The sequence below is a fragment of the Phaethon aethereus genome (assembly GCF_964289735.1).
Source record: "Phaethon aethereus genome assembly, chromosome: Z".
Taxonomy (NCBI): Eukaryota; Metazoa; Chordata; class Aves; order Phaethontiformes; family Phaethontidae; genus Phaethon; species Phaethon aethereus.
In genome coordinates this window covers 62,104,974-62,124,838 of record NC_138577.1, presented here as the reverse complement: position 1 = coordinate 62,124,838, position 19,865 = coordinate 62,104,974, and the positions used below count along the sequence as shown (strand labels likewise).

At 37.8% G+C, this 19,865-nt stretch overlaps 1 protein-coding gene across 1 annotated transcript in view; it reads right to left on the bottom strand.

Moving 5' to 3' along the window:
* Positions 1–8,499: 8,499 nt before the first annotated feature.
* The window catches only part of PAM (peptidylglycine alpha-amidating monooxygenase), a gene marked incomplete at its 3' end in the record, with an annotated part of 84,896 nt that continues 73,530 nt past the window's right edge, over positions 8,500–19,865 (bottom strand). The window contains exons 19-26 of the mRNA XM_082013319.1: positions 19,557–19,764; positions 18,686–18,886; positions 15,809–15,927; positions 14,741–14,840; positions 13,337–13,390; positions 10,837–11,040; positions 9,229–9,285; positions 8,500–8,681 (exon numbers count right to left, since the gene is read on the bottom strand). Coding sequence (XP_081869445.1) covers positions 8,500–8,681; positions 9,229–9,285; positions 10,837–11,040; positions 13,337–13,390; positions 14,741–14,840; positions 15,809–15,927; positions 18,686–18,886; positions 19,557–19,764 — 1,125 coding nt within the window. The remainder of the gene's footprint in view (positions 8,682–9,228; positions 9,286–10,836; positions 11,041–13,336; positions 13,391–14,740; positions 14,841–15,808; positions 15,928–18,685; positions 18,887–19,556; positions 19,765–19,865) is intronic.

Below are 19,865 nucleotides of genomic sequence, written 5' to 3'. Positions count from 1 at the left end.
TCTAGTGCAGTCAAGGAAGTAAAGAAAGTGAGCTTGCTGAAATACATTTGTCTTGTTTAAAAACAAACAAACAAAACCTAGGAAAGCCTGTCAAACTAGTTAGAGCAGCAAAAATACCACACGCAAATATGATGTAACCAGTAATTGTGAACAGTGGTCTTACTTTGATTTAATTTTTTTTCTCTCCAGTAATGAGCACTGTGGTCATACAGTATTTTTTCCCTGGAATACCTGCGTATAGAAAATAATCAGTTTGGGTGCTGTGTGCCGTTGCCACTGGAGGTTCATGGCACGATAATGATACCGCATCCTGAATTATTCCTATGCTAATCCTTAACAGAGGCCGAGGCTCTTGAAGCCAACCCCTCTTCCGATGTACCTTTGTTTCTTCCACTATGATTACTGACTAAGTGACCTTTGCTAGGATGGATTTGTTACATTGTTAGATACATTGTGTGTGTGCATGCATGCTATATATATCAATATATAGTGTGTGGAAAAAAAAAAAAATCAGTGTCGGGGTAAAATCAGAGAATAAGGGACCTTTCTGCGAGTTTCCTTTCTGCTTTGTTAGGTGCAAAAGAAAACCAATCTTTTTTTTTTTTTACTTCAATTGATCAGTTCCTTATTTGTGTACAGTACAGCAGAGCTATTTTCTGGGGAAGCTCTGGGGAAATGTAATTAAGTAAGTGCTGTGTACTTCGTAAAACTATATTGAAGAGAAAGAAACTGCTGCAGTGGCATAGGAAAACCAGGAACCATTTAACATACTGTGTAATGATGATCATTCAGGCTTCCTGGTAATTTTGATCTACTGTGTTAACAGGCAGGCATTACTGCCTCTTCAAGTGCACCTAAATGGGGCTGTCTTTGCATGTGAGAAGTTCACCAAAATAAAAAACAGGCGTTTCAAACTAATGATGTGGAAAACATTCAATGGAAACTATAAAAAAAAAAATACACCAGGAAACCCAAGACATTGCAAGCAGCACACTTCTTGGGGAAGCTCAGAGAAACCCTTTGTACCCTTGCTATAGCAAAGGGTTGTTGAGCGTATGCTTGTGACCACAGTGAGTCATGACCTGCCTACTTTTGGCTTGTATTTTAAACAACTTGGATAAATATACAAATATCCCATCTGTACTCTTTTTCACTGGCACACATATTTGATTTATGAATTCTTAGAAATGCTATCTTCTAATAGAGGTTGTGTCCCCTTGTAGCAAGTTGTTTAGAGAGGAGGAGTAGAAGGGAGTACAGCATGAAAGAAAAGTGCAAATTTCCTGATACCTCCCAGCACAGAACTATGAATGTTTATCCTTTGGTTTTGCTAGTAGCACTACCTACCAGTTCACAGTTTGATGAAAAACACCATTAAAAATATCTGCTAGTGAAAAGACTGTACAAACATTCAGAGCGTTTTCCTGTGGAATAAAACCCATTTCTCTCTTTGAATACTTCCTGAATTTTTGTATAGCATTCGCTTGTTCTATGGTAAGGTGTTCCTGCTTTCCAGCTACAGATGTTTTAAAATCTTTTCCTTCTTCTCCATAGAACTGAATCTGTCCTGCTGGAGGGCACCAAGGAGTCATGATTTGATTTTTACAGCAAGCAGTTAACAAATCTGGAAATGCCACTTTTGAGAACCAGATAAGTTGCCTTTACTCATTTGCTTGCATGCAACATCTGTATCAATGACCTTTTGCAGCAGACATCATTACTCTAATGACCTCGAGTTAAAATCTTTGCAGGGTAACCTTCTTGGTATTTTCAAAACATATAATGGAATGGTTTTTGGGATTGGAATGGAGTGCATGCTTTCAGCTAACTTAATGGGCTAGCTAAATAGGAAACACGCAAGCTCTGGAGTCTCACCAGGTGGTGGAAACTCAGCAAGGCACATCAGCAGCTGTCATTGTCTGTTGGCCTGAGAGTGTGCTGCTGATGTGTGAATTCAACAGAAGGAAATGTCATGTTAGAAGTCACAAAGACTGGATGCTGTTTTAAATTAGAAGGCTAAAATTGACACAAACAGGATTTATCGGTGTCTTCAGGAAATGATTGTTACACTTTCCTACACATATTAGAAGACCTGCTGACCTACTCTGGAAGTCTTGGTAATCAAACTATGTAGACCTTTGGAATTAAAGACAGTACACAAAAAGCTTTAATTTGAAAAGGAAGGCTCTTCCAGATAGAAGTAACCAGACAGGAACTTAGTTCTAGAATCAAATGTTTTAAAATTACTTCCTGAGAGATGCATTCTCCAGTCAGTTCTCCTTCCCTCCTCTCTACTTGTACAGAGACAAAGACCACATTTGCAAACACAAGTGCACTCGGTTGCCTGAGCTGCCTACTCTTTTGTCCCATTGTAGTAGGCATTGCTACAGGCTCCGAGGATGGGTTTGCTTTTTATCTTCCCACAGGGCTCCTGGCTGCAGTCATGTGGAGTCCATTTTACCCTGATGCTGTGTGAAGTGTTACAGTGATAAAAGGATCCGCAGAAACCTTGCTGCATTGGTAGCAAAAATAGGTTGTAGGAAATACAGCATTCACAGGTTGCCAGGCAGTGCTGCCCTGCTACAGATTGCCAGTGCAATGGTCCACAGATCAGTTGGATACAACTTTCCATAATTTACCAGTTGTTACTTGTGTGGTCCTTTTCAGTGTGCTTGACAAGAATCTCTGAGCTTTCATCAGCAGAGGTGAAATATTCAGAGCTGCAGCTGGTGGCAAGCAGTGCCTTGAATATATAAAGTGATACCTAAGTAAGTAGGTTAAAAGGGAAGAAATCAGATTTCACAAATTCAGTACTTAAAATTAGCTGATTTTTTGGACAATTTATGCCTTTAGTCTCTCTCGGTCTCGCTCCTTCTGTAACAAAGTGAATAGCACCATGTCAGTTCCCAGACATACTGAAGAAAATACTCATTACTCTTCACAAAGCTGTCAGGCACAGTGATGAAAGCCCCAATAGAAAAGTCCACAAAAAACTCGGTTGCATATTTTGTCCAGAATTTCAGTGATATGGAATAAATAACACATGGGGTTCCCCACCAGATACTGATTTTGAATGTTCATCTAGTCAGAGACATCATCTATCACTTCCACATAGTAAAGACCTAGGAAAAGGTGAGCAGACTAAATAGGAACAGGACAGGATTTAGCATATGGCTACAGTATTATACTAGCAAACTTCATTTTTGAGATTCATAACTGACTCTGCAGACGTTAGGGATTTATTTTGGAGTGTATGCTTGAGCCCTGATTTTCTCTGCCTCCCTGGGGACATGGTCACACAGTGGCAGCCTGTCCGTGCCGCAGCGCGCCCTGCACACCTGGCACTGACTCTGCCACCGCAACATGGCAAGTACGTGATGATTGTAGAAACTGCTGCCCAGTGGTTTGCTTCTCTGAGTCTTTCTTTCCTGAACTATACCCTCAGCAAAATTTTCATGTGGCTACAGCAAAAACTGTGACCAGCTGGTAATTATGGAAGCACAAATACATTTCTGAGACCAACGTGACCTGCATTGTGTGAAGGCTGCATGACTGACCTTTCACGTAAGTTAGTTACAGTACAAAAATAATCTGCTTGTGCATTAGGTAGTTTATACCACAAATGCCAACTGTGGTAAGCATTTGATACAGCTCTGCAGCTGGCACTTTTCAGTACTCATTAAACCTTGGTTGCTTGTGAGCAGGATCTCACATACAAGTGCCTGGACTGGATAAAGGCCATCCCTCCAGTTTGTTATGTGTGGTACAGTGTGCAACCTGAGACACAACTTAAGGAAACATGGCAGAATTGTGGGATTCAGTCCTTTTTAATGAAATCAATTTTCTCTTAAGCTGCAGTTTTATAATGTGTCATGGCTGAAGAAAGCAGTAACAAACATGGTGAGGAGGGTATCAAAGCATTGAGGAATGCAGTGGCCAGAGCAGGGTTCTGCTCTTAAAACCTACGTGTTAAGTAGCATGAACTTTAGCCTGTTATGGTAGAGTATGTATGTGGGTTGCCTTATCCCCATTCTGACAAAATTCTGAACGTGTAATTTAAAAAAGGAGTGAAAGATTTAGGTTTCTCATATGTTTCAGTTAGTTTGAAAAATAAATGTAGTTGGTAATTAATAATAATTTCCCTACTTTCCTGAACAGTTACAACCACTGACTGTTTGCAAGGAACAAATTGCTCCACTGCATCTGTAAAATGGTACTTTTGGGACAGTTCCCTAGAAAAAAATTGCCTCTTCATAATCTGTGTATTTTCTTTAAAGTTTTACAATGAAATCAAACAGAGCTTCACTTGCAGGATGTTGTCCTTCACATGCAACAAAATAATAAGAAACCCTAGCAGAAAGGAACTAAAGAAAGGAGCAGCTCAGCAAATGTGCCTTCATGACCTGTAGTATCTAGAAAATTCTAGTGCAGCTTCCAAGTTGACTCCCCTGCAGCTCTCACTTGTACTCTCCAAATATACGTGTAATAAAGCCAGCTGGATGCTCCTTTAGGTTTTCCAGCCACCATGTGCAGAAACAGCAAGAAGTTCACAGGTTTTGCTTGGATAAGTAGCTGCCACTGGAGATTTAAAATCCTTCTCTACGCTTGTTAACTCCCCTCTTCTGCCAGTAATGTTCATGTATCTAAATTTTTCACAGGTATTGGAGAGGAGTTTGAAGAGCAGTTATAGCGCTAATGTTGCTAACAAGTTTTGATAATTCACAATGGAGAAAAAATATTTTCACATTTAAGAATTAAAAAAAACACAAGTAAAAGGCAAATCAGGGTGCTCTAACTCTCGGGTTTACTAGTGTCTATTTCACATAGAAAATATAATGGCTTAATTTCAGCTCTTAATTTACCTGGATATTTGGTTCTGGGTTTTTTTTTATTAGTACATTACATGAATCCACATAAACTGTGCACTACATCATAACACAGTCTTTCAAAAGTTCTGCTAAAACATAAATAAATCTAGCTTTGGCAAACAAGAAGCTGTTGCAACTTACTGCATTGATCTATAAATCCTCATTAACTACTACAGTGCACTGCTTAGTTAGAAAATTCTACTTAAGAATGCTTCCCAGGGAATCAATTTATACCTAATAATACTTGTGGCAAGGACAGCTGCTTAACTGGGATGGTAATTTCATTTAATTGGGTGACTTGGGTGACAACCTGCACATTACAGTTGAGTGCATCCTCCTCATGGTGGCTTGCAATTGCCCCAGTCTGCTCACTTACAGCTGGTTCACAGCGAGCTACTGAACATCGCCTGACACTGCTTACCAGTGGATAAGGAGCCACCTTCCCATCACTCTGGAATTCCAGTATTTCAGACTATTCAAAACAGGGAGATGCTCGATACAGTACTACCCTAGGGAAAGGTGCTTAGCTACTTTGTCAGCCTAATTTTAATGAAAATATTCAGCCTCTACAACAGCCAAGATTCTTCAATCTTAAAAAGGCTTAAGAAAAGATAAATCTGCAATTCATGAAAGTTAGTGTTATGTCTTGGAAGTCTTAAAATGTGTAATTCCATGTTGTTAATTAAAAAGCATAGTTTTAACTAGGACAATTGCTGAAACTAAATTAAACACATGCACTCCACATCCACTAGCCAAGATTGAATAACCAGTATTCAACATTTTATACGTAAATAACAATATTAGCCCATAGAACCTGATAGGATGGAGGATGGTTTGCTGGCTTATTGAAATTAGAGTTATGATTATAGAACGTTTGTCTTCCTTTTTATTTGAATTTTCTATTGCAGTATGAGGTCTCTGGTATATCATTTTCATAAGATGCAACTTTATTAAGAGATAAAAGAACATTCAGTGCCTTCAAGCAGGTTCAGATTTTCAGCCACTGTGCCCATATTAAATTAGAGCATACAGATTGAGGTACTGAAATCTGCTTGCTGCTGGAAAGTAGTTGGTTGCCTGTCAATGCAGTTATCAAAGAACAACAGAATGATTTGGGCTGGAAAAGACCTTGATCATCTAGTCCAAACCCCCTGCCTTTGGCAGGAAGATGGCAGGGACATCTTCCACTAGGTCATGTTGCTCAAAGCCCCATCCAACCCGACTTCGAACGGTGCCAATAATGGGCATGCACAAGTTCTTTGGGAAACCTCTTCCAGTGTCTTACCACACATGTATTAAAGAATTTCTTCCTAATAACCAATCTAAATGTAACCTCTTTCTGTTTAAAACCATTGCCCCTGTCCTGTCCCTTGGTAAAGTCTCTCTCTGTCCATCTTACAAACCCCCTTTAAGTATCGAAAGGCCAAAATAAGGTCTCCTGGGGCCTTCTCTTCTCCAGGCTGTACAACCCCAACTCTCTCAGCCTGTCCTCATAGGAGAGGTGTTCCAGCCCTCTGACCATTTTTGTGGCCCTCCTCTGGACTTGCTCCAACACGTTCGTCTCTTTTCTGTGCTGACTGTCCAGCTCCAGAGTTGGACACAGTGCTCCAGGTGGGGTCTCACCAGCACAGAGCAGAGAGGCTGAATCACCTCCCTCAACACACTTCTCTTGATGCAGCCCAGGATTATTGTAGAGACCAGCTTCCGAATTCCAGAGAGCAGAGATTATGACCAATGCTGAATTAATCTGTTTTAGCTTGTACTTGCAATTAAACTGTCTTCAGCCACTCCTCCCTCAACAAAGCACTTTTAAAAATAAAACTAAAGGAAAGGAGGAAGGAGGCAGCTGCATATTATCTTCATTGACCCAATACTATGGAAGCAGAGAAGACCCAACAACAGATAAACATAATGTGAGATATCCAAATGTTAGAAAAATACAGGCTTACTGATCGCTTTTGAGAAAAGCCTGTGATCTTTTTGAACTGATGACATGTACACCACCTATGACAGCAGTGCCACCACAGCTCTTTTAATTGTAACATTAGGAACATGAGGCAACTTGAAGAGTATGCACTAAATACATATCACATGAAACTAAGTCTGTACTCCAGCATTTTAAAAAGCTATCCTGGCGATTTTACTACAGAAGAAACAACCTGTCAAGGATTTTAAGTTTTTGTTCCAGAAAAAGGATGTTCATAAAATCTTCCTGGGGGAAGAAATCTTATCTTTTGCTCCACTACCATTACCCTTATTCCCTTAAAAACACCTTGCAAAACCTGCTGCCACAAGAAACCTAAAGCCTATTTTTCAAGCTTAACACCTGCAATGACCATAATGAAACCTGTTTCATAAAAACCTGTGACAATTACAGCTGTGTACACTCTGGTCATACTATAGGTTTTAAAAGGAGATTAATCATGCTCTGATCCTCAAACTAGGCTGGTAAATCATGATGAGGTCACACAATGATTCACACTTCAGATGACTCATACAGCCAGGATAATTATCCAGCAAGTCTTCTGCAAGTCTCCTGTTCAATGAATGCGCACATTATGGGATTGAGGACTCCTGTTGTATGAATGAAAAAGGAAGTGTGGAGAAACAAGAAAATCAGTACTACAAATCAGGTAGTATTAGATGCCTACCCTGACTAATTTGCATATTTAATTTGAGACACAGGTTTCCTCTTAGCTGTGACCATGTTTTATTAAAGTAAATACCCTGCAGTTTTATTATACAAGTGAAATTCCTCTTTAAATGTTGAAGCTTGACTTTGTACATGCAGGTAAATTATTAGTCTTTAAAAAAACCACCTTGTGACATAGCAAAATATTTTTCCAGCTTCCATACAAAATAGCCGGTTTTCTCTGCTGGTAGAAGACATTAAAACTTTTACTGTATTAAGTGGTCTGTGTAACTTTTACAAAAGTTGTATACAAAAAACTTGAAAGTATGCAAAAATTCCAAAGTATACTCCGACAGCTAGTGCTCTGCGAATACTTTATTACACAAATTACATTCAGCTTCTGAAAATAGTGTTCTAACAGTGATACCATCTAAAAATAAGACATCCCAGAAACACATCAAGTTAGGAAGAAGAAAAAAAATTAAATAGAGACTTTTTAATTTCCTTCAATGCAATATAATGTTAGTGATTTTAAAAAAATAGAAGAAGATTTAGCAGCTTCATTTTCTTGTGGCACTGTTATTTTCTCTGTACTGCAACAGGTTAAGGACATTGAAGAGGAAAGGCACAAAACAGAAATTGGCAGCTGAATAGTTATGGGAAAAACAGTTTGATGAAGCAGATAGTAATACTTATTTACAAGATCCCCAAATTTGATATGAGAAAATACTACTGCTTTAAATCAGTGCTGCAATTAGAAGACTGTTGGCTTTATTAAGATGTTCACAAAAAAACCAACGGCACTGATATGAAACTTCCATACATTCCTCCACTTAAAAAAGAGAACTAAAACCAAACAAAAATTAAAGAAACCAGTGTACAGCCCCACAAAGACTAGTACAGTTTACAATTAAATACACAAAATCTTAAACGTGCTTAAGGGAAAAGGAATCTGACATTCTGGGTTGAATCGTATAATGGAGAACTCAAAGGCTAATTTCAGAGTGATGAAGGTGCTGGTGGGGGTGGAGGTGCTGAACACTCTTCCTCTGAATCTGTGCCATCATCTTCATCTTTTTCTTGATCACTTCCTTCAGTGCTCAGTCGGTCAAACCCTTTTCGGCTGTAGCCTTTGCGACTTGCAAAGAAGTTCCCAAGGTTAAGGCCACCACCGCCTTTCCCTGTGGAAAGCAAAGGCTTGTCATAAGTTTTGCTTTACTGTGCAAAGGGCATAAAGATCTATCTACTCATTCAACAGTATAGTGGAGATTATTTTAAGTGGCCTTGCAGAAGCTGTTTTTAAGATCAGTACATGAGCCACAAAAGCTAAGTATAGAGATTACGAATGAGGAAGGAAAGTCATCTTTGAAGTAGAAGTTTCAAAGTATTTTTTTTTCAGCACGCATTGTTTCATTAAGTCTTTACGCAAACTATTTGTGTTCCCACCAGTTTGCCCGTAATCTCGAAGTGCTTCATTTCATTCACCAGATCCAAAGATAACTCATTATAACAGCTACTGCTCTCCCACTGGTAGTGACACCCTCTTCAGCGGGCAGATAATGATGGATGTAAGGTGTCGTGAAAGACATTTCCACAAAACACCTCAGGTTTGCCCCCAGTCCTTCTTCTGAGAAAGTTCCATCAAATCTGTTATTCAACTAGAAGTGAATACAGAAAAAACCTTCCAGTTACTGCATTCTCAAAGGATCTTCAATGACTTAGACTTACCTCTAAGTCTGCCTAAAATTCTGCCTGAACTTGAATCAAGTTTGTGTTCCCCATCAGCTGAAAAATAAGGTAGATTAAAAAAAAAAAGCTAAAAAATCTTATTCTATTATTAAATAATTATATATATTTTCTGATACAAAACATAGACATTCAACAAATCAGCAGCTCTAAGAAGCAGAACTGATACTTTTCAGCTTCTTGATTAAGGTGAAATTTTAATTCCTAACAAATGTTCATTTTAAGCCAATTCAGCTATTAAGAAGATTTGCATGTAAGTTATTTCTGAGAATTTCATTCCCTCAACTGTTCCCTTATGTTACTGTGAAGAGTTTACAGGAAGGACAAGAACCTTGTAATTTATAATGTGCACAACTACATTCCAGCACACTGCAAAATACAGCTTGGCATTTGAAATGTTGTATCTTCCCTTCAGAGAAGACTGGCTTTCTCTAAGACAGTGATCTGTAAATTTCTTCAGGATGTTGGAGGAACTTTCTCTCCTCCCTCACAAGCTGTATCTTCCTCCCTGGTAACCCCTTCCATCCTTCATCTGGAGAAAAATTAAATGCTATGACCAAACTGCCTTTTCCTATATACTACTCAGTTTCCATAGATCTATGCAAGAAGTTTACTTTTACCAATGTAACTGTATCATGCTCTTTGACTCAGTAAATTCAACGACTGCTTGAATCCAAATGGAATTCAAAGATGCTATTATAGATCATATCCAGTAATGGCAGTACTGCAGTAGTCTAGAGTGTTCGTACATTTGATGTGCTAAGCATGTTTAAACTCAAAGAGTCAGGAAGCTGCACACTGAAATCTTCAAATAAAATACACCCAATTCAGATGCACAGCAATATTAGATCACTGAATTACCTACTCTGTCAGTATGTCCTAGACAGTGGCAGAACTTGTCTATTCCATGTATGTTTTCTTCTCCTGATGAGAATATCTTGATAAAACTACTTATGCCATATAAAATAACAAGTGTAATGATCAAACTCATACTGCAGTCTACCAGTTTCTCAAAAATAATATAATATGAATTAAGAACAAATTTACATAGCATTTTAAGTACCAATTAAAGCTCTCTCAGCAATGGATGGAGATGCGTTGTGGAAAAATGTCTGACTCACAAAATGCACAAGGTAGTAGGGAACAAAAAGATACAAACTCTTGTTAAATGTTATCTGTTCACATTTTGCTTATACCTTTATAATACTCACAGAATCCTTTGTTCTCAACAATTTAAAGATCCCAAAGTGAAAATCAAGCTATGTTCAGAATATTAAAATTAATGTTTTCTAGATGATAACATTAATATATTATAGTAATTTTTGAGATACCAGTTTTTGGCTTGACAGCAATTAAAGTTTTTAGATACATGTTCTGAAAAGGTGGTGGCTTGAGATGTAATATTAAAAGCATAGGGGGATGCAGTTGCTGTGTTCACGCTGATTCTTAGTTTGTACACAGCATCACAGTAACTGCTCACAAGGGTAGAGAGACAATAAGCTTCTCTCTTCATACCCTCATCCCTCAGTGCTCAGCAACGTTTTGAGCTGGAATAGTAAAAGTCTGTTCTCTACAGTTACTCATGGTTACCTCCATAGACAGCTGTCTTCCTCCACCGAATAAACACTAAAATTGCCAGTAGGACAACAACAGGGATAATTAGAAGAGTTGTAATAAGAACAAAGGAAACTCCAGTGCTGGCCTGTCGGACCAAATGTTGTTTTTCCTGCTTCTTTGGAGGGTCTGTCGATTCTGGGTTGTTTTTCAATCTGGCTTCTACAATTGTTTCTGATTCTTTAAAAAGAAGACAATTTCAATATGTACTCCATATGCATCAAGCAACACAGAACAAGGCGTTAAAGAAAAGAACAACCTAGAATGCCTGAAATGTTGCATAACAAGGAAACAACAGTCAAACACTTACGGAGACATTTTTAGCTCTTGCTGATGTTTTCTCAAACGTAAGGCAGAGAGAATCTGAATGATATCACTCCCTAACAAAGATGCTCTCCCCACTTCTCAAATGGGGAAAGGAGAGGTGTCAGGGAGAGTTTTGTCTTTAAAAACTATCAATAATTTAAAATACAGGAAAATCCCCAGAAGATCTATTTTTGCAAATAAGCATTGTGATGTAATATCAATTAAATATCTACATTTGATAATAACACTTCCATAAGAAATCTAGAAAACCAGTATATGCTGTATTATCATAAACAAAAAGGAAAGAATTTAAAATTCTTTTCAATATACTTGTGACAAAGGGTTAAATATCTAAATCTGCAGGGCTTTTAAAAAATGCATCAAATCATTCCTGACTAATTTGTTATATCTCCACCTACAAGGAGAAAAATGATTTCAATAAAATCCTCTATGCTATTTGTGTGTGTATAAAGATCACATGCTTTGTGCTAACTTCTAATGAGTAAAACCATCTAGCCTTATATTTTAAAGTCTGACTTAACTGTATGTCTTAAGAAGTAGCTGCATCAGAAACACACTCTAAAGCAACTCTATTTTCATTCCGTATCAAACTTGAAACAATGTTCTATTCTGAAAGAATAGTAAATTCTTCAGTTTATACGTAACCCTAATACAATGATAACAATGAGACAATGATAACATGCTGTCTATTCAAGTAGTAGTTACAGCCAAGAGCAACTGTCCTCTACCATCTTGACTCCTCTGGGCGAAGCGACAGTTCTCCACATTATTTCTCCCCAATTCACAGCAGTGAAGCAATAGCAATAGTCTGTCACCAGGAGGCTGTGAAAGTGCAGGCTACTCCTGTTCATTTATTAAGCAGAGTATGACACAGGGTCCATTGGCTATCTGTTTTCTTCAAGTGGAGTTGAAAGATGTTAATTTCAGTCTACATACCCTAAGCAGTTTTAGAGATTGTTACTTAAAAACTGTTTCTCACCCTGTTGATACTATTGCATTTTTCTCTGTAACATTAGAAGTGTCAGCTAGCATGGTACCTTCCTAAAGAAAGCTGAAATGCATTAATACATGCCTAGATTTGTTGTACTGTGGATACTCTAATGTCAACACTTCCCTTTTGAGAGCTTCAGGAGGACTGATGCACCAACAGAGATAAAACTGAAGGATAACAGTTTTGACAATAAGGATTTCATTGCTTTGTAATGTCAGACTACTTTATTCTGCTTTACTCTACATGCTTGCAGTTGGGATCTTTTGGTATTTTTCTCTGTCTGCTTATACGTGGCTAAAGCAAAAAACACAGCTCTGAATTCAACCACATTAAAACAGTTAAGAATGTTTGAACATTTTATAAAGGTCTCTCCATAGCCTGGTACTGTTTTTCTGAAAGGGAAATGAACTTTTCAACATTAAAGACCTACGTAACAGAATACTGATGGTTAAAATTACTTTTCATCTTCCTGAACTGCTATTTTACTGCTTTCAATATCCTCTACATGTAGATATTTCTTTATCTCCTTACATTAAGTTTCTCCATGTTTTTATTTTCCTTTTTTAATTTTTTTTTTATTTTCATGCAGATAAATTGAAAAAAAGAAAGCAGTAAATTTAAGGAAATAAATCCAAAGAGAAATAATTATATTTTTTGCCATATGGTATGACTGGCAAGGCTGCGTACTGAAAGTCTATGCAGAAAGATAAACCAGCTGCCATTTCAAATAACCCTTTTTTGGTTGAGGGTTGTGGAGCAGGGGGGAAGCGTGCTGTGGAGTAACTATCACAGTTGTATTTCAGAGCTCTTTCTGCATCTAAGGCAGCTGACACAGATACCAATCTGGACCATACCATATGGTGGTAAAGAATTAACCCACTAGTTAAATTTTTATCTTAGTGTCCGTGAAGCACTTGTCATCACTGAAAAAGAAATGTTTAGATTGGCTGTAAAATAACATCTACTAGATAACACTGTTACAGGCTGCTTTCTAGTGCTTCCTATGCCAGCTCATTTTATCTATAGTCACTGTACTGAAATGATGGTGAAAAATAAAACAGTGAAACTAGTTAGCATTTTTCCCTCCAACTTGTCAGAAGTAGTCCTAGTCTATGTGAAAATACTGTTTCCTTCATTTCCATTACGAATCAGACTAACCTTTTATTTCCTGTACCTCAGTACCAGCCTTTTTAACTGACCGATGTTCCATTTCTGTAAAATAAAATTATTCTTCAGGACAACTGACATTTCAGAAAGACACTCAGTGACATTTTCCTGCTAGCTTTCTCAATTGTACAGTACAATCCTACAGTAAACAATCCCATCAGCATCTGAACTTCACCTAGGAGAGTCAATATAAACCATTCAACAGTTCACAAAGGCCATGGATAAAAGAAAAGAGCTTGGTTCATGAAAAGTGTTTGCAATAATTAACTCTTATGCCACAGAGAGATTTTATGGGCACGTGTAAAGCGTCAGAGACTCCCACAAATTATAATCAGAATCACAATGGATTAAAGGCTGGCTGTATCAGGGCTCCTTAGCTACTGCAGTTTTATACTGCAGCAAAATCTAGAAAGAAAATTACAAGGACTTTCCTCATCTAACCTGTAAGTGATAAATAATTCCATTATTTTTTCGTTCTTACGTTTCTTTGAATAAAAGCCTAGATGTGTTCTTGTTCAGATTACTACATGCAGAAAAAGCTATATCCAGTCAGAATTACAATTTATCTGGTCCAGTTTCCTGTTATTACCAGCAGCTGATACCAGATTCTCCAAAGCAAAACCCATGAATTATAAACACACAAATACGCAGTAAGTTGGAATATGGAAGTTCATTTATAACAGCAGACTCTTACTCGTTGACTAATACCCTGAAGCCTGAGGATTTCTCTCGCTCATATTTTTTTTAACTAATGTAACGGTGGATTATATTTTTATTCCTGTAAAATATCTAATCTCTCTGAATCCTACTAAATTGATGTCCGACTAATCAGGTCCCTCTCCCTGAAGTCAGGCTGCTTGGCTTAGGGGTTACTAGGTTAAAACTGGGAAGGGTTTCCACTTCATGGAAATAGGACTTCAAATTATACTAGATTCATTTGCTAATGATTAATACTCTCAATGAAATGAATACAAATTTTAAGCTGATTTAGGTTTTTACTTCAGCCCCGAGAGTTTCCTATATGATAACCTCAAAGGAAGAAGTTGACTTCTCAGGAAATGATACATTACAATTACAAAATGCTAAAGAGTCATGCTTTGTTTAAGCAGGTACTGACATGACAAGGAATAGATCTACTATGAGGCAAATGCATTTTGATTCCTCCTGCGCCAAATGGACTAATGTGCTCAGCACTCTCCTTTGACAGCGCATGCAGCAATGCTGAAGAATAGGCTTTTAACGAAAACTGAGCAGTAGCACACAACTTCGGCAGGCAGGTCTTGTATGTACTTAAATCATTGTCATTAAGCCACCACGTTCTTTGCCGGTGGTACCAGATAAGTGGTACTGATTTTAAGATACCAAATGTGAAGTTGTGACATTAAGAACACATACTCTCTGTGGATGCAAACTTCCACACTGCTCTGGCATGAACATCTCCAACAAATACTGTTTTATCTTCTGAAGCAACAACATCATGTGGCATCTCAAAGCTCTGTGAAGAGAAGCAGTCATGGATTACTCTTAAGTGTCTACACATTCAGGAGACCTCTTTAACCTTGAACTTGAGACTGGTCATACTCAGGTCTTAGACTGGAAAATGCAGCAGGTGCTGGTGTGAAGCCGTAACATGACTGGAGGAAGAGGAATTTCATTTCTGTTATATGTTTGCCTTCTCTAGGGATCACAACACAGAGATTATTAGACATATTCATGCCAATCAATTTTTGTATTTATACTATTTATATGTATAATCTTGTATTCAATTTTATCCTGTGAAATATGTATTTAGACCACATATTTAGTTTTTGTCAGTTTGTATGCAACACAGATATTTGGTATACTCAGAAAAAAATAACTCCAATATAATTTAAAACTGGAGTGCAAATAACAGAGCATATATGTTACCCAGAACTGGGGATCTTAACATTCATTCTTTAGTCTAAAACAAAATATGGAAACTTTTTTAAACAATAAACATAACATAATTTTTATGTACAATACTGTATGAACAACATTTAGCCTTAACTTCCACACTAATCTTCTGTAAAGAAGGGATGTAACCACACAGTTGAATTTTATTTCTGCTTAGGAATATACTCTATTTTTTGACATATTACTAGCATCTAAATAAATGAATATTTCAAGTTGTTCATTCTTCTCTTAAATTAGCTTTTAAGAACTGTCTGACAGCAATAAAATAGGCTTATCCTGACTGAAAGCATTATCTGTAGGAACCAGCTTGAGTTGTATAATTTTCAAATGTGTACCACATGCAGAAACTAAGATCCAAGATTCTAGTGTCTTTCTTAAATTAATATTATAAAGAATAGCTTTTCAATACTTTACATTATAGAACATCTTGTTTCCTGCAATAGTCTTATGAAAGTTGGAGAAGTAGGATGTTACCAACATTCTCATATAAATAATTATATGCACTGGGCACTCTGTGCAATACTCTACCTTTCTAAGTGGAATGAAGGTATCAATTATTTCTCCAGTAGAGAAGTTCATCACAAATCCTTGCACTGGTTCTGCTTCTCCAGGATAAGGTATTCCATTAACTGCAAAGAGGAGACCACCTGCAACAACATTAGATTTGCTTTAACAACCCACACATAACTAACTACAGCAAAGATGAACTGTAATAGTATAGATGAAAAAAATGTTGTCTGAAAGAAAGACAGAAAGACAGACAGAAAGGTAACTCAACAGGAAACTAAATCACAAGAGGAAAGTTAAGTAAGGTATAACAGGTGAAAGTTTGGCATTTAAGAGATGCACACTTTGTCCAAGTGAGAAGAACGAGCAAGGCAGTATTTTACAGATGAGTTAAATGTAAAAAGAATGTGAAAGAGTTAAAAAAAATAATCTGAAGAATGCTTTGCTAAGGATGCTTGATTTGATAATAGAAAGTTCTTTAAATGCATCAAAAGCAGAAAGTCAGATAGGGAATCAGCAGGACCACAAGAGGAAAAGGTGTGAGAGAGGGACTCAAGGATGAGGGACCTGTGGCAGAGAAGCTCAGTTTTTGTCAGTTTTTTCTCTTGAATATGTTGGGGAGATTCTGACAGTCAAATTTTTTCATAGCAAAGAGGTCAGCTGAGCCAGCTCAACTGGAAGGAGATACACAAAAGGTGTTAGACAAGTTGGAGGTTAATAATTTACCAGGTTTGGATGGCATTCACTCAAGTTCAGAAGGAACTCAAATGTGAAATTACAGACCTCAGGCCAAGATAAGTAACCTAGCACTGCAAACAGCCAATCCTCCTTCTGGAGTCTTCTGGACACTAGCAGACTGCCAAAGTAATGCCCATCTACCAGAAGGGCTCAAAAGGGTGCCTGGGAATTACACATCAAAAATTCTGGCTTCCATCCCCAGTAAGATGGTAGACTCCGTAATGAAGAATAAGACATGGGTAGGTGTGGCCTGCCGGAAACAAGTTGGTACAGATTCTCTAAGGGGAAATTGTGCCTCACCTCTGAATAGGGAGAAAAAGCACACAGGTAAAGGAGATTCTGTAGATATACTTGGATTTTCAGAAAGCCTTTGACAAGGTTGTGCATCAGGGGTTATTAAAGAATGTGAGTTGTCACAGGGCTGAATGAAGGATCCATTAATGAACAGGAAGTAAAGAGGAGAGCTTAAGGGCAGAGCTTATCTTTTTTCAGGATAGAGAAGTCTGAATAGTGTGATCCTGCAGGAATCAGACACAGAAACAATTTCATTCAGTAGTCTTCATCAGTGACCTGAAGAATGGGGTGAACAGTGACATCTCCCAGTCTGAGGAAAGTACTGAGTTCTGCAAAGTAGTCAAAAGCTTGATGACATCGAGAAAGTACGGAAAGACTTTTTTTAAGAGTGAGTTGTCAGATGGTAGAAGAGCTTTACCGAAGACAAATGTAGTGATGCTTCTGCAAAAAAATAATCTAGATCATGCCTACATGATACCTAGCTTGGAACTGTCAGCTACAATTCAGAAAAGACATCTCCAAGCCATCACTGAAAGGTCTCTGAAATCTTTGGCTCCACCTACAGTGACAGCCAAAATGTCAATGGAATGTTGGGCAACATCAGGAAGAGAATTAGGAATTGAGAGGGCAGTTCTGCCACTATGTAAAAACTCAGCATGCCCACATCTTGAGTACTGAGTGCTGTTTTACTCTCTGCATCTCAAGAAGGTTCCAATGAAGTTAAAGATGCCAGAAGAGAAAGGCAACTGCAATAGTCAAAGGGCTGAAGCAATTAAACGGGTTACAGGGAGAGATTAAAGTTGCTGGGGTTCTTTGGTTTGGAGAAGAGAAGGCTAAGAGGCAGCACTGGGGACTGTGGAACTGTTACTCACCAACTCCCAAAATACTGGGACTGAGAAGCGCTCAATGAAACTAAGTCACTTTTTTGAATTAAAAAAGTACAGTGGGTAGTGAACTTCTGGAGCCTGTAACTGCAGGAGGTCAAGGAGGCAGACAGCAAAAGCCAGTTCAAAATGGGACTAGGAAAACTCATGGGCAATAGGTCTATAGAAAGGTACTACAAAGAAGGGGTCAGGAGCTACCTCCTAACACCCTTAAATAAAGTGTTTGTGGATGCATGGGGAGTAGGAGAGGAACAGACCACAAAATGCAGCCAGGCTTACACCTTCTCCATAGGATGCCTCTCTTGCAACCACTGTCAGAGACAGAGCACTGGGCAATAGGTATCAAGTATTTCATCCAGTACAGCATTTCTTATGTTATTCGCAGATGCAAGAGTGACAACCCTGATACTAAATTTGATATCAACAGTCGGGAGACAAAAGTCCTCGTCCAGTTCTTGGCATTTACATTACCTTCATTATTGGTAGTACAAATCTAACCCAAAAACTTAATACAGTAATTGTTAACCAGGTTGTGATATTAAAACCCACAACTTTTTCAAATTTTTTGCTTTCATATTTTTTATTTTGTGAAACCCAAAACTTTTCGTGAGAGTTTGGAAGCTCTTTATTTTGCTCTCTTCAATGGAGCTTGGAATGAATATTTTAAAACATTATTATTAAATAATTATTGACTGTACAGTCACTAAGAAGCAAGTCAGATCATCCACTAGTTGACATCACATTTAGGGAGTTTAATCAGTCATTTCTCAGAAGCAGAGATTATATACAAGTTTCCTTCATTCCACAAACAGGAAAACAGGATAGCTCTAAAATTTTCCATTACATCAGCTCCACTTTGAAAGAGACTAAACATCTGGCCTAAGATAACATGATAACACTCTTCATGAAGTAACACCGCATACTGTGACATAACTGGCACAAAGCAACTACTTGAAATCTGAAGAACAGGAAAAAAGATTACCTGGAACATATGAAACTGCAAACAACTCTCTTCCAAATGATTTGTGCTTGATCTCTCTTATGAACTCCCCCGTCTCTAACCTGAAGCACTGAATTCGACTGTTTTCCCTGTCTGCAACACATAGCTGACTGAAATCAGGGATCAGAGCTAAGCTGTGAGGGATATGAAACTGTCCAGGTCTGGCTCTGCTTAAAGAAGTTTCTGCAATACAAAATATCCAGGTTTGTATTAGAGTACACACTGAAATAATCACTTTTGCTTAGAAACAGCAGCATGTCACATAATGCAAAACAACACTGGGAAAAGAGTAAAGTCAGCTTGCTTTCTTTGCCTAGCAGTTTTACTCATTTAGGTAGGTAAACTGTGGTAGTCTTTTGTGTTGTCTCTGTAAATCCTGAATTTATGAATTTGCTATTTCTCTATAATATTTGGCATAGTTTAATGCCTGATATATAAATCTGAGTCAGGCAGAAATTACTCACAAAATTTAAAATAGATGGGATCATGCCATAAATCTTGTAAAAATGGTAAAGGTTTATACTATTTGATCAAATATTTAAGAAAAAAAAAAGTTTTTTGTGAGTCAGAACATTTTCTTGATAAGACAGGACATGCCAATAGTTGCACTGAAAGCATGCTGACAAGTTCCCATTTTTTATTTTTTGTGAATATGTAAATAATACCGGTAGCTGTAGGAATAGAAGAGAGAAAATTGGAATGCAATGTCAAGGCTGAAGTTCAGCTAGGGCCTCGAATGCATTTCAATAATAGAAATTTATACATAAACTTCATAGTAACTTTAGCGATCTCATGGTTCGTGAGTTCATGATAACAGCAGTATGCGTAAAGTACCAAGAGCTCTGATCTCTACCTTCTCCCCACTGCATCACGTACAATCCATTTGGAGAGAACTGAATGATTCGACTGTTACAGTAGCCATCAGAAACATAAATGCTGCCAGTGATCGGATCCACGGCCACATCAGTTGGTTGACAGAAATGATTTTTGTCACTACCCGGTTGCAAAGCCACTCCTAAGATCAGTAATGGTTCTTTGTCATCTGCTCCTAGTTTGAAAACCTTTTTTTAGTCAATGGGAAAAGAGAAGAGGTTTCAGTTATGGAAGGTGAAATATAAGAGGGACGTCTGCCTATGGAAAAATAAAATAAATATTTTATTTA